At 56.4% G+C, this 12,699-nt stretch overlaps 1 protein-coding gene and 1 long non-coding RNA gene across 2 annotated transcripts in view; one reads left to right on the forward strand and one right to left on the reverse strand.

Annotated features, from left to right (window-relative positions):
* LOC140731839 (igLON family member 5-like) overlaps nt 1-4,484 on the forward strand; it is a 74,006-nt gene extending 69,522 nt beyond the window's left edge. The window contains exon 8 of the mRNA XM_073053739.1: nt 111-4,484. Within this exon, the coding sequence (XP_072909840.1) occupies nt 111-208 (98 nt within the window). The 3' untranslated portion in view covers nt 209-4,484. The remainder of the gene's footprint in view (nt 1-110) is intronic.
* A 2,118-nt stretch (nt 4,485-6,602) lies between these two features.
* LOC140734528 (uncharacterized) overlaps nt 6,603-12,699 on the reverse strand; it is a 39,774-nt gene continuing 33,677 nt past the window's right edge. The window contains exon 3 of the long non-coding RNA XR_012100557.1: nt 6,603-7,190. This is a non-coding gene — a long non-coding RNA (uncharacterized lncRNA). The remainder of the gene's footprint in view (nt 7,191-12,699) is intronic.

Genomic DNA, 12,699 nt, shown 5'->3' on the forward strand with positions numbered 1-12,699 from the left:
AAGCTGGAGTAATGCCATCCATATTGCTCACGCTCCCTCTTCTCTCCCACCCCTTCTCATTCTCCACCTCACCTTCCCTCTCCCTCCCCTCTCCCTCTCCTCTCCTGCAGGTGGACCCTCCTCCCATGGACGCCGGGCTGCCCTGTCGAGGGGTCTCTGGTTCTACCTCGGAGCGCTCGGGCTGCTCATCGCCCTCGGCAGTGATTAGGCTGAGGGTGAGGAGTGGGACGGGTGGAAAGGGGCCCAATCTCTGTGAGTGAGCCCTGACCCATCACTGACTGTGTGCGGGGCCTCGGCCTCCTCCCTTCACTCCCTCCCTGAGGAGATGGTGCTGGGGGTGCATTGGTTTCTTCCCATCCCCGCATCACCGGTGCATGATGGGAGTTGTTGCCCCCCCTGCACTATCCTGAACCCCTATTAGTGCCCTCAGTGTCAGCTACTGGCCCGCCATGTCACGTTCACTCCGTGGGCCAGTCGACATGACACTGGGGGGCCGCTCTGGCCTCCATTTTCGGCCTGTGAATCAAGCTCCGCCATTGGCTGCTACGGGAAGGGGCCTTGGAACTGATCCGTTGTCATGGTGCTTGCACGGCCTACAGTGGGCACCAGGGCCCTGGTCATTTCCATCGTGATTGCCTTTCCTCCTGAAGACCACCACTCAGGTGGCTGAGGCTTAGCTCGTAGCTGTGGTGACATGGTCTGGAGAGCAGCCTGAGGCCTGGTGGTTACCCACTGTAACAAAGGAGGGACCCCTGTGCCATTGGTGAACCGGCAGCAGAGCACAAGGCCTGCTTCGATGCCGTGATGATTTTAGTGCAGGTATTTGCATGCCGGAGTGGAAGCCAAGGCTTGGCCCATTTTCACGGTGACCAACCTCCCAGCAACGGGATGGTGGGGAGCTGACAGTACCCGAGTGGGGGCTTTGGAGCGCATGGGGTGGAAAAAGACTAAATTTCCCGGTCGTTCCCAAAAATCCTGCACTTGTCTTCCAAAACCTGAGGCTGTGGAGGGAGATCCCCAGGCACTGGTCCCACCCCTCCCCACCCTTGGCCATGGAAGGACCGGGACAAGAAACACCCACCCCCACACCATTGCCCCTCCAACCCTGCCTGCTCCTTGGACATAAGACTCCAGGCCAAACCATTAATTCCTGTGTCTTCCAGCATTCAAAGGTGAAAGGTCAGTGTTTGTACAATGTTACCTGCTAATATGTCTCCCCACTCTCCCTCTGTGCACTTGTGCTACGACCCTTGGATGTCTTCACCTCCAATCACCTCAACTGGGCAAATGTGCACTTCCCCCTCCTGGTACCCTGGGCATGGGCCCTATCCTGAATCAGGGAAGAAAAATCAGACTAGAAAAGGAAGGGAGGAACGGAGGGACAGTGTCATAGAGTCAAACCGCATAGAAACTGGCCCTTCAGCCTGTCTCATTCATGCTAACAGGCTAATCCCATTATTTAGAACAGAGAACAGTGCAGCAGAGTATAGGCTCTCTAAGGTCAGTCTAACACTTGCCCTTCAGTTTTCATTCATCATGTGCCTAATGCCTCTGCCTTTACCATCACCCCTGGCAGCCTGCTCCATGTGCCCACCACTCTGTGTAAAACTAACTTGCCTTTACCATCCATACTTTTCTGCAATTACCTTAAAGTTATGCCACCTCATTTTAGCCATTTCTGCCCTGGGGAAGAATTCTGGCTGTCCACTGAATCTACGCCTCGTATCATCTTCTGTCAAGTCACCTCTCACGCTCGTTTGTTCCAAAGAGAAAAGCCCAAGCTCACCCTACCTCTTCTCACGAGACGTTTTCTCCAATCCAGGCAGCATCTCCTCGGCCTTCCAATGATTTGCCAAGATCTTTCCTTTCCATCAATGTCCAATGGTATTGTTGTACCCGCTTGCTCCCCAGACCCGCCACCTTCTGGGTGAAAAAACTGCCCCTCAGGTTCCTTTTACATCTCTCCCCTCTCAAATTAAACCTGGACCCTCTAGTTCTTGATTCCCAACCCTGGGGAAAAGACTGTGCATTCACTCTCTATGCCCCTCATTTGATACACCTCTGTAAGTTTACCCCTTGAAGGAGCAAAGTCCAACCTGTCTGACCTCTTTCTTGATCGGGTCCTATCAACATCCTCGTGGACCCCTCCAGCTTATTGGCACCTTTCCTATAACCAAGCAACCGGAACTGACCAAGAACAGTCTCACTGGTGTCTTGCATGATATAGGGTAAGAGCTATTTCCTTCTCAACTCCAATCTCCTGCATTCTCCTCAAAACCCTTAATCCCCTCACTAATCAAGAAACCTATCAAACTCCACTTTAAATGTACCCAAAGACTTGGCCTTCACAGCCATCGGCAATGATTTCCACAGATTCACCACCTTCTGACTGAAGAAATTCCTCCTCATCTCTTCTAAAGGGACGTCCTTCTTGTCATTCCGGCCCAAAATGGTGACTGTACTCTTCCTAGATGTTGCCTGGCGTGCTGCGTATCTTCAGCATTTTGTTTGTGCTGCTCAGATTTCCAGCATCTGCAGATTTTCTCGTTTGTGATCCTTCTATTCTGATGTTGTGCTCTGCGGTCACTGACTCTCCCACTATGGAAGCATCCTCTTCACATCCAATATTCCGTAGTTTTCAATGAGATTCCCCCCTTTATTCTTCCGAACTCCAGCAAGTACAGGCCCAGAGCCATCAAACACTCCTCATATGTTAGCCTTTCATTCACTCTCATAAACCTCTGTATTCTCTCCAAAACCGCCCAGAATCTCACCAACATCTTGGACAGCTGCAACATAACGTACTCAGTTCCATGTCTGGTGAAGCTCAGATGCCTTCTTCACCACTCTGTCTGAGTCCCTCTGACCCACAACACTCCCCAGGTCCTGCTACTCACATCGCTCCTCTCCAAATTGAAAGCCAACATGATCTCCGTCCTGACACTCATCTCTGCAAACAGAACAAGTGCTATAGCTGCCCCTCCTGCATATCTGTCAGGGTCATCAGCTGTATCCGGTGCTGTGGTGTGGTCATCCTCTACATCAGTGTAGACTGAGGGACCATTTTGTTGAGCACCTGTGCTCCATCCAGAAAAACAGGATGTTCTGCTGGCCAAGTATTTGCACTACCAATTTTCATTCCGACCTGTCGGTCCATGTCATGATGAGGTCTCTCCCAGGCTGGAAGAGCAATACCTCATACTGTATCTGGGTAGCCTCCAACCTGATGGCATGATCATTGTTTTAATGCTTCCGGTAATTTCTCCCCCATCCCCTTCTCCTTTTCCATTCTGGCTCCCTTACCTATTCTCCTCAAATTCCCATGACCACTCCTTCCCTTTTTCCCATCGGCCACTCTTCCCTCCTCTTCTTCAGCCCTTCCACCCATCACCTCCCAAGTCCTCACATCAATCTCCCTCCTCTACCCACCTTCCTTCCCTTTCACCTGGTCTCAACTAACACTTTCCAACTCAAACTCCTTAACCTCCCACCCCCACCTACTTCTGTCCCCTTCCTTTTGATTCCTGATGAAGGGTCTTGGTCCAGAACATCGACCGTTTATCCCCTTCCATCGATGCTGCCTGACCTGCTGGCTTCCTCCAGCATTGTGTGTGTGTTCAGCCCACGTCGCTGGTGTTCCTGGCTGCGGGATATTGTCCATGCGCTGTTGAGGTTCAGTGGGATTGGTCATGTTGGACAACCTGGGCTGGATGTGCACCTTGGCTTCAGCTGGAGGCTGACCAGCCCCTCTCGAGTCTGTCCCACCCTGGGGACGGAGGGTGGGAATGTTTCTCCGGGATCTCGGTCATTAGAGCTGCCCCGGGCAGTTTACCTCCACTTGCCTGAATTGTTCTGGCCCAGGAAACAAGGAATGGCTCAGCATCTACAAGGTGGTGCGGAGGGAGGGGTGTGGGGAGGATAGGGAGGCAGAATATTCAGGGGAAGGGAGGTGGGAGCACTGAACTGCAAGAGGGGCAGTGAGGTGGAAACACTTCCTCTGTCTGTCTCACTGGCTCCCCCTCACTCTCTCTCTTCCCGCCCCCCCCCCGCACTTCAACCTCGCCTCCCCTTTCTCTCGCACACTATCCTCCCCCACTATCCCCGTCTTGCCTTCCCATCACACTCCCTCACTTACCCCCTTTCTGTCGCTCCCTCGCCCACCCTCTCACTCTTCATCTCTTTCTCCATCCCTCTCCTTCCTTCTCCCTATCTGATAACCTCGTGGCACTCACCCCACATAAATATCTGTGTCCTTGGAGTGGGGTGAACGTCACTGGGGATCGGTACGGAACACAAAGGTCGAAGCCGTTGCCTGTGGTGCAGCTGAGTGCGCAGGGAAAGATGTGAGATGTGTTCTTGCATGCTTGTGAATCACCATTTTGTAATGAATGAAATGGATTGTAGTGTTGTCCGCACTCTACCCGAACGCACTGTGTAGTCATTCTTTACAAATGCACATTAAATGATTCATTTCTTTTGTAAAAGCGCCCCTCTGTTTGGTGATAGAATGAATTCACATCACTCAGCTGCTCAAAACAGAGATTTGTAAACGACATGGAGGGGAGTGGAGTGCTGGTGGGCAGGGGGGGTCACAGAGACGGGGAGGAGCGTAGGGGCTGGAGAAGGATCACAGAGACAGGGAGGGGTGTAGGGGCTGGAGTGGGGGGAGCACAGAGACGGGGAGGGGTGTAGGGCTGGAGTGGGATCACAGAGACAGGGAGGAGTGTAGGGACTGGAGAGGGATCACAGAGACGGGGAGGGGTGTAGGGGCTGGAGAGGGATCACAGAGACAGGGAGGAGTGTAGGGGCTGGAGAAGGATCACAGAGACAGGGAGGGGTGTAGGGACTGGAGAAGGATCACAGAGACAGGGAGGAGTGTAGGGGCTGGACAGGGATCACAGAGACAGGGAGGAGTGTAGGGGCTGGAGAGGGATCACAGAGACAGGGAGGGGTGTAGGGGCTGGAGAGGGATCACAGAGACAGGGAGGGGTGTAGGGGCTGGGGGGATCACAGAGACAGGGAGGGGTGTAGGGGCTGGGGAGGGATCACAGAGACAGGGAGGGGTGTAGGGGCTGGACAGGGATCACAGAGACAGGGAGGGGTGTAGGGGCTGGACAGGGATCACAGAGACAGGGAGGAGTGTAGGAGCTGGAGAGGGATCACAGAGACAGGGAGGGGTGTAGGGGCTGGAGAGGGATCACAGAGACAGGGAGGGGTGTAGGGGCTGGGGGGATCACAGAGACAGGGAGGGGTGTAGGGGCTGGGGAGGGATCACAGAGACAGGGAGGAGTGTAGGGGCTGGAGAGGGATCACAGAGACGGGGAGGGGTGTAGGGGCTGGGGGGATCACAGAGACAGGGAGGGGTGTAGGGGGCTGGGGAGTGGGGTTTGAGACGGGGATGGGGGTCACAGAGACGGGGAGGGGTGTAGGGGCTGGGGAGGGGGGTTACAGAGACATGGAGGGGTGTGGGGTCTGGGGTGGGGGTGTCACAGAGATGGGGAGGGGTGTAGGGGCTGGGGTGGGGTGTCACACAGATGGGGAGGGGGGTCAGAGATGGGGAGGGGTGTAAAGGCTGGGGAGGGAGGGTCAGAGATGGGGAGGGGTGTAGGTGCTGGGGAGGGGGGTCACAGAGACAGGGAGGGGTGTAGGGGCTGGGGAGGGGGGGGTCACAGAGACGGGGAGGGGTGTAGGGGCTGGGGAGGGGGGTCAGAGATGTGGAGGGGTGTAGGGGCTGGGGAGGGGGGGTTTGAGACGGGGAGGGGGGGTCACAGAGACGGGGAGGGGTGTAGGGACTGGGGAGGGGGGTCACAGAGATGGGGAGGGGTGTAGGGGCTGGGGAGTGGGGTTTGAGACGGGGAGGGGGGGTCACAGAGACGGGGAGGGCTGTAGGGGTCAGAGGAGTATAGGTGGTCAGGGAAGGAGGCTGGGGAGCTGCCAGATACTCCCAGGGCTCCGGCCTTCCTGCGGCGAGTACATTTTCTGGCACAGGGGACTCCCCGAGCTGTCTGCGCATCCCGGGGCAGTGGGCTTGCGTGGGGAGGACGGAGCGGATATTCCCGGAAGATTAGCCTCCATGATCCAGGAGGGGTAATGCTAGTCTGTACACAGCAAGATCCCAAAACCCCTCCCACCTGTGTCATTCATCCGGTGGTGGTGGTGGGGGCAGCAGCAGGGAGATGTACCTGCCCCAGCTCCTTTGCTGTCTGTCACTCTGCCCCTCGCCAGCCCGGCTGAGCTCAGCCAAGGCTGTGAGTGTAACTCTGGGCAAATGTACAACATCCACAGCTGCAGATACAGGGTCGGGGAGTGACTCTCTCCCTGACACCCCGTCCTTTCCTTCACCTCCCCTCTCCCCCCCAAGAGTGCAAGTGGCTCCACCAACTCTCGAGGAACTTGGCACCATTCAAGCCAAAGCAGCCCACTCGATTGGCACCCGACCCACCTCCATAAACAGCCCCTCCCTCCCGCACTGGCACACAGTGTGGGTCAGTCTGACAGACCCTCCTCTCACTCGGCCTGAAGGACCAGGACAGCGGGGGAGGCAAGGGTCAAGACCGCTTACTGGACCCACCCTCCACCCATCCCAACTTGGCAAATCTCTCTTTTTGCGGTTTTTTAAAATTTTATTTTTCTTGTTGTAAATTATGATAATTTTTTATGCCTGGCTACCACAAAACAATAAATTTCATAGCATATGTCAGTGATAACAAACCTGATTTAAAGTCTTTGTCCCATGTTCTGGAGTACACGATATAATTTCTATTATTTTTTAAAAATAAGTCAACATGATTTATTAAATTATTTAAATCCCTGAGTTACCCTGGTGGGAATCGAACCAGCGACTCCAACCGGTCACACTATGACCTCCTCAAGAGCCGTACAGAGGCAATGACCTGCTGACGGCAGCCGCACTCCTGCTCTTTTGGAGAATTAAAAAGCACTTGTTCCACTACAAACACTCAGAGGTCTCCCTGACCAGCAGCTCACTGACTCCTAGAGATGCCACGATTTCCTCTGAGACTCGCAGAAGATGAAGGCACATTGACCCTCCTGGTGTTGGTGTTTGAGGTGAGCAGAGTTGGCAGGTGGGAGGAGGGGCTGTGGAAAGCTTTTCAAACCATGGTGGCCTTTCTCCTCTGGAGGGTAAGGTTTGAGGGCTTGTCTGAAGATTGGTAGCTATTGGTGTTGACCTTGAAGAGAGGAGCAAGAGGTTGCATTGGATCAGAATTCACAGGTAGCCAGGACAAAGGACACCCTACTACCTCACCCCTTCCCATTCACTCCCAGCGTCCACACTCCCAATGGGACCCACCCTTTCCCATTCACTCCCACCGTACTCACTCCCAATGGGACCCAGCCCTTCCCATTCACTCCCACTGTCAACACTCCCAATGGGACCACATCCCTTCCCATTCACTCCCACTGTCCACACTCCCAATGGGACCCACCCCTTCCCATTCACTCCCAGCGTCCACACTCCCAATGGGACCCACCCCTTCCCATTCACTCCCACTGTCCACACTCCCAATGGGACCCACCCCTTCCCATTCACTCCCAGCGTCCACACTCCCAATGGGAACCCATCTTCCCATTCACTCCCAGCGTCCACACTCCCAATGGGATCCCTCCTTCCCATTCACTCCCACCGTCCACACTCCCAATGGGACCCCTCCTTCCCATTCACTCCCACCGTCCACACTCCCAATGGGACCCCTCCTTCCCATTCACTCCCATCCTCCACACTCCCAATGGGATCACTCCTTCCCATTCACTCCCAATGGGATCCCATCTTCCCATTCACACCACCATCCACACTCCCAATGGGATCACTCCTTCCCATTCACTCCCACCGTCCACACTCCCAATGGGACCCACCCCTTCCCATTCACTCCCAGCGTCCACACTCCCAATGGGATCACTCCTTCCCATTCACTCCCACCGTCCACACTCCCAATGGAACCCCCTCCTTCCCATTCACTCCCACCGTCCACATTCCCAATGGAACTCACCCCTTCCCATTCACTCCCCCGTCCACACTCCCAATGGGACCCCCTCCTTCCCATTCACTCCCACCGTCCACACACCCAATGGGACCACCTCCTCCCCATTCACTCCCACCATCCACACTCCCAATGGTACCCCCTCCTTCCCATTCACTCCCATCCTCCAAACTCCCAATGGACCCCACCCCTTCCCATTCACTCCCAGCGTCCACACTCCCAATGGGACCACATCCCTTCCCATTCACACCACCATCCGCACTCCCAATGGGATCACTCCTTCCCATTCACTCCCACCGTCCGCACTCCCAATGGGACCACACCCCTTCCCATTCACTCTCTCCATCCACACTCCCAATGGGACCACATCCTGTCCCATTCACTCCCAATGGGAACCCCATCCTGTCTCATTCACTCCCACCGTCCACACCCCTTCCCATTCACTCCCATCCTCCACACTCCCAATGGGACCCCACCCCTTCCCATTCACTCCCACTATCTGCACTCCCAATGGGACCCACCCCTTCCATTCACTCCCGCCATCTGCACTCCCAATGGGACCCCCTCCTTCCTATTCACTCCCACCATCCACACTCCCAATGGGACCCCACCCCTTCCCATTCACTCCCACCGTCCACACTCCCAATGGGACCACCTCCTTCTCATTCACTCCCATCCTCCACACTCCCAATGGGACCCCACCCCTTCCCATTCACTCCCATCCTCCACACTCCCAATGGGACCCACCCCTTCCCATTCACTCCCACCGTCCACACTCCCAATGGGACCCACCCCTTCCCATTCACTCCCACCGTCCACACTCCCAATGGGATCACCTCCTTCCCATTCACTCCCATCCTCCACACTCCCAATGGGACCCCACCCCTTCCCATTCACTCCCACTATCTGCACTCCCAATGGGACCCACCCCTTCCCATTCAATCCCACCATCTGCACTCCCAATGGGACCCCTCCTTCCTATTCACTCCCACCATCCACACTCCCAATGGGACCCCACCCCTTCCCATTCACTCCCACCGTCCACACTCCCAATGGGACCACCTCCTTCTCATTCACTCCCATCCTCCACACTCCCAATGGAACCCCACCCCTTCCTATTCACTCCCACCGTCCACATTCCCAATGGGACCCACCCCTTCCCATTCACTCCCACCGTCCACACTCCCAATGGGAACCCCTCCTTCCCATTCACTCCCACCGTACTCACTCCCAATGGGACCCACCCCTTCCCATTCACTCCCACCGTCCACACTCCCAATGGGAACCCCTCCTTCCCATTCACTCCGACCGTACTCACTCCCAATGGGACCAATCCCTTCCTATTCACTCCCACCGTACTCACTCCCAATGGGACCCACCCCTTCCTATTCACTCCCACCATCCACACTCCCAATGGGAACCCCTCCTTCCCATTCACTCCGACCGTACTCACTCCCAATGGGACCAATCCCTTCCTATTCACTCCCACCGTACTCACTCCCAATGGGACCCACCCCTTCCTATTCACTCCCACCATCCACACTCCCAATGGGACCCACCCCTTCCTATTCACTCCCACCGTCCACACTCCCAATGAGACCCCCTCCTCCCCATTCACTCCCACCGTCCACACTCCCAATGGGACCCCCTCCTCCCCATTCACTCCCACCATCCACACTCCCAATGGGACCCCGTCCTCCCCATTCACTCCCACCGTCCACACTCCCAATGGGACCCCCGTCCTCCCCATTCACTCCCACCGTCCACACTCCCAATGGGACCCCGTCCTCCCCATTCACTCCCACCGTCCACACTCCCAATGGGACCCCGTCCTCCCCATTCACTCCCACCGTCCACACTCCCAATGGGACCCACCCCTTCCTATTCACTCCCACCGTCCACATTCCCAATGGGACCCACCCCTTCCCATTCACTCCCACCGTACTCACTCACAATGAAGACCCCTCCTTCCCATTCACTCCCACCGTCCACACTCCCAATGGGACCCCTCCCCTTCCCATTCACTCCCACCGTCTGCACTCCCAATGGGACCCACCCCTTCCTATTCACTCCCACTGTCCACACTCCCAATGGGACCCACTCCTTCCCATTCACTCCCACCGTCCACACTCCCAATGGGACCCCCTCCTCCCCATTCACTCCCACCGTCCACACTCCCAATGGGATTCACCCCTTCCCATTCACTCCCACCGTCCACACTCCCAATAGAACCCCCTCCTCCCCATTCACTCCCACCGTCCACACTCCCAATGGGACCCACCCCTTCCTATTCACTCCCACTGTCCACAATCCCAATGGGACCCACCCCTTCATATTCACTCCCACTGTCCACACTCCCAATGGACCCCACACCTTCCCATTCACTCCCACCGTCCACACTCCCAATGGGACCCAGCCCTTCCTATTCACTCCCACCGTCCACACTCCCAATGGGACCCACCCCTTCCCATTCACTCCCACCGTCCACACTCCCAATGGGACCACCTCCTTCCCATTCACTCCCATACTCCACACTCCCAATGGGACCCCACCCCTTCCCATTCACTCCCACTATCTGCACTCCCAATGGGACCCACCCCTTCCCATTCACTCCCACCATCTGCACTCCCAATGGGACCACCTCCTTCTCATTCACTCCCATCCTCCACACTCCCAATGGGACCCCACCCCTTCCCATTCACTCCCATCCTCCACACTCCCAATGAGTCCCACCCCTTCCCATTCACTCCCACTATCTGCAGTCCCAATGGGACCCCCTCCTTCCTATTCACTCCCACCATCCACACTCACAATGGGACCCACCCCTTCCTATTCACTCCCACCGTCCACACTCCCAATGGGAACCCCTCCTTCCCATTCACTCCCACCGTACTCACTCCCAATGGGACCCACCCCTTCCTATTCACTCCCACCATCCACACTCCCAAGGGGACCCACCCCTTCCTATTCACTCCCACGTCCACATTCCCAATGGGACCCACCCCTTCCTATTCACTCCCACCGTCCACACTCCCAATCGGACCCACCCCTTCCCATTCACTCCCACCGTCCACACTCCCAATGGGACCCACCCCTTCCTATTCACTCCCACCGTCCACATTCCCAATGGGACCCACCCCTTCCTATTCACTCCCACTGTCCACACTCCCAATGGGACCCACCCCTTCCTATTCACTCCCACCGTCCACATTCCCAATGGGACCCACCCCTTCCCATTCACTCCCATCCTCCACACTCCCAATGGGACCCACCCCTTCCTATTCACTCCCACCGTCCACATTCCCAATGGGACCCACCCCTTCCCATTCACTCCCATCCTCCACACTCCCAATGGGACCCCACCCCTTCCCATTCACTCCCATCCTCCACACTCCCAATGAGTCCCACCCCTTCCCATTCACTCCCACTATCTGCAGTCCCAATGGGACCCCCTCCTTCCTATTCACTCCCACCATCCACACTCACAATGGGACCCACCCCTTCCTATTCACTCCCACCGTCCACACTCCCAATGGGAACCCCTCCTTCCCATTCACTCCCACCGTACTCACTCCCAATGGGACCCATCCCTTCCTATTGACTCCCACCGTACTCACTCCGAATGGGACCCACCCCTTCCTATTCACTCCCACCATCCACACTCCCAAGGGGACCCACCCCTTCCTATTCACTCCCACGTCCACATTCCCAATGGGACCCACCCCTTCCTATTCACTCCCACCGTCCACACTCCCAATCGGACCCACCCCTTCCCATTCACTCCCACCGTCCACACTCCCAATGGGACCCACCCCTTCCTATTCACTCCCACCGTCCACATTCCCAATGGGACCCACCCCTTCCTATTCACTCCCACTGTCCACACTCCCAATGGGACCCACCCCTTCCTATTCACTCCCACCGTCCACATTCCCAATGGGACCCACCCCTTCCCATTCACTCCCATCCTCCACACTCCCAATGGGACCCACCCCTTCCTATTCACTCCCACCGTCCACACTCCCAATGGGAACCCCTCCTTCCCATTCACTCCCAACGTACTCACTCACAATGAAGACCCCTCCTTCCCATTCACTCCCATCCTCCACACTCCCAATGGAACCACCTCCCCATTCACTCCCACCGTACTCATTCACAATGAAGACACCTCCTCCCCATTCACTCCCACCGTACTCACTCACAATGAAGACCCCTCCTCCCCATTCACTCCCACCGTACTCACTCACAATGAAGACCCCTCCTTCCCATTCACTCCCACCGTCCACACTCCCAATGGGACCCCTCCCCTTCCCATTCACTCCCACCGTCTGCACTCCCAATGGGACCCACCCCTTCCTATTCACTCCCACTGTCCACACTCCCAATGGGACCCACTCCTTCCCATTCACTCCCACCGTCCACACTCCCAATGGGACCCCCTCCTCCCCATTCACTCCCACCGTCCACACTCCCAATGGGATTCACCCCTTCCCATTCACTCCCACCGTCCACACTCCCAATAGAACCCCCTCCTCCCCATTCACTCCCACCGTCCACACTCCCAATGGGACCCACCCCTTCCTATTCACTCCCACTGTCCACAATCCCAATGGGACCCACCCCTTCATATTCACTCCCACTGTCCACACTCCCAATGGACCCCACACCTTCCCATTCACTCCCACCGTCCACACTCCCA

Source organism: Hemitrygon akajei, chromosome 1 (genome assembly GCF_048418815.1).
Source record: "Hemitrygon akajei chromosome 1, sHemAka1.3, whole genome shotgun sequence".
NCBI lineage: Eukaryota > Metazoa > Chordata > Chondrichthyes > Myliobatiformes > Dasyatidae > Hemitrygon > Hemitrygon akajei.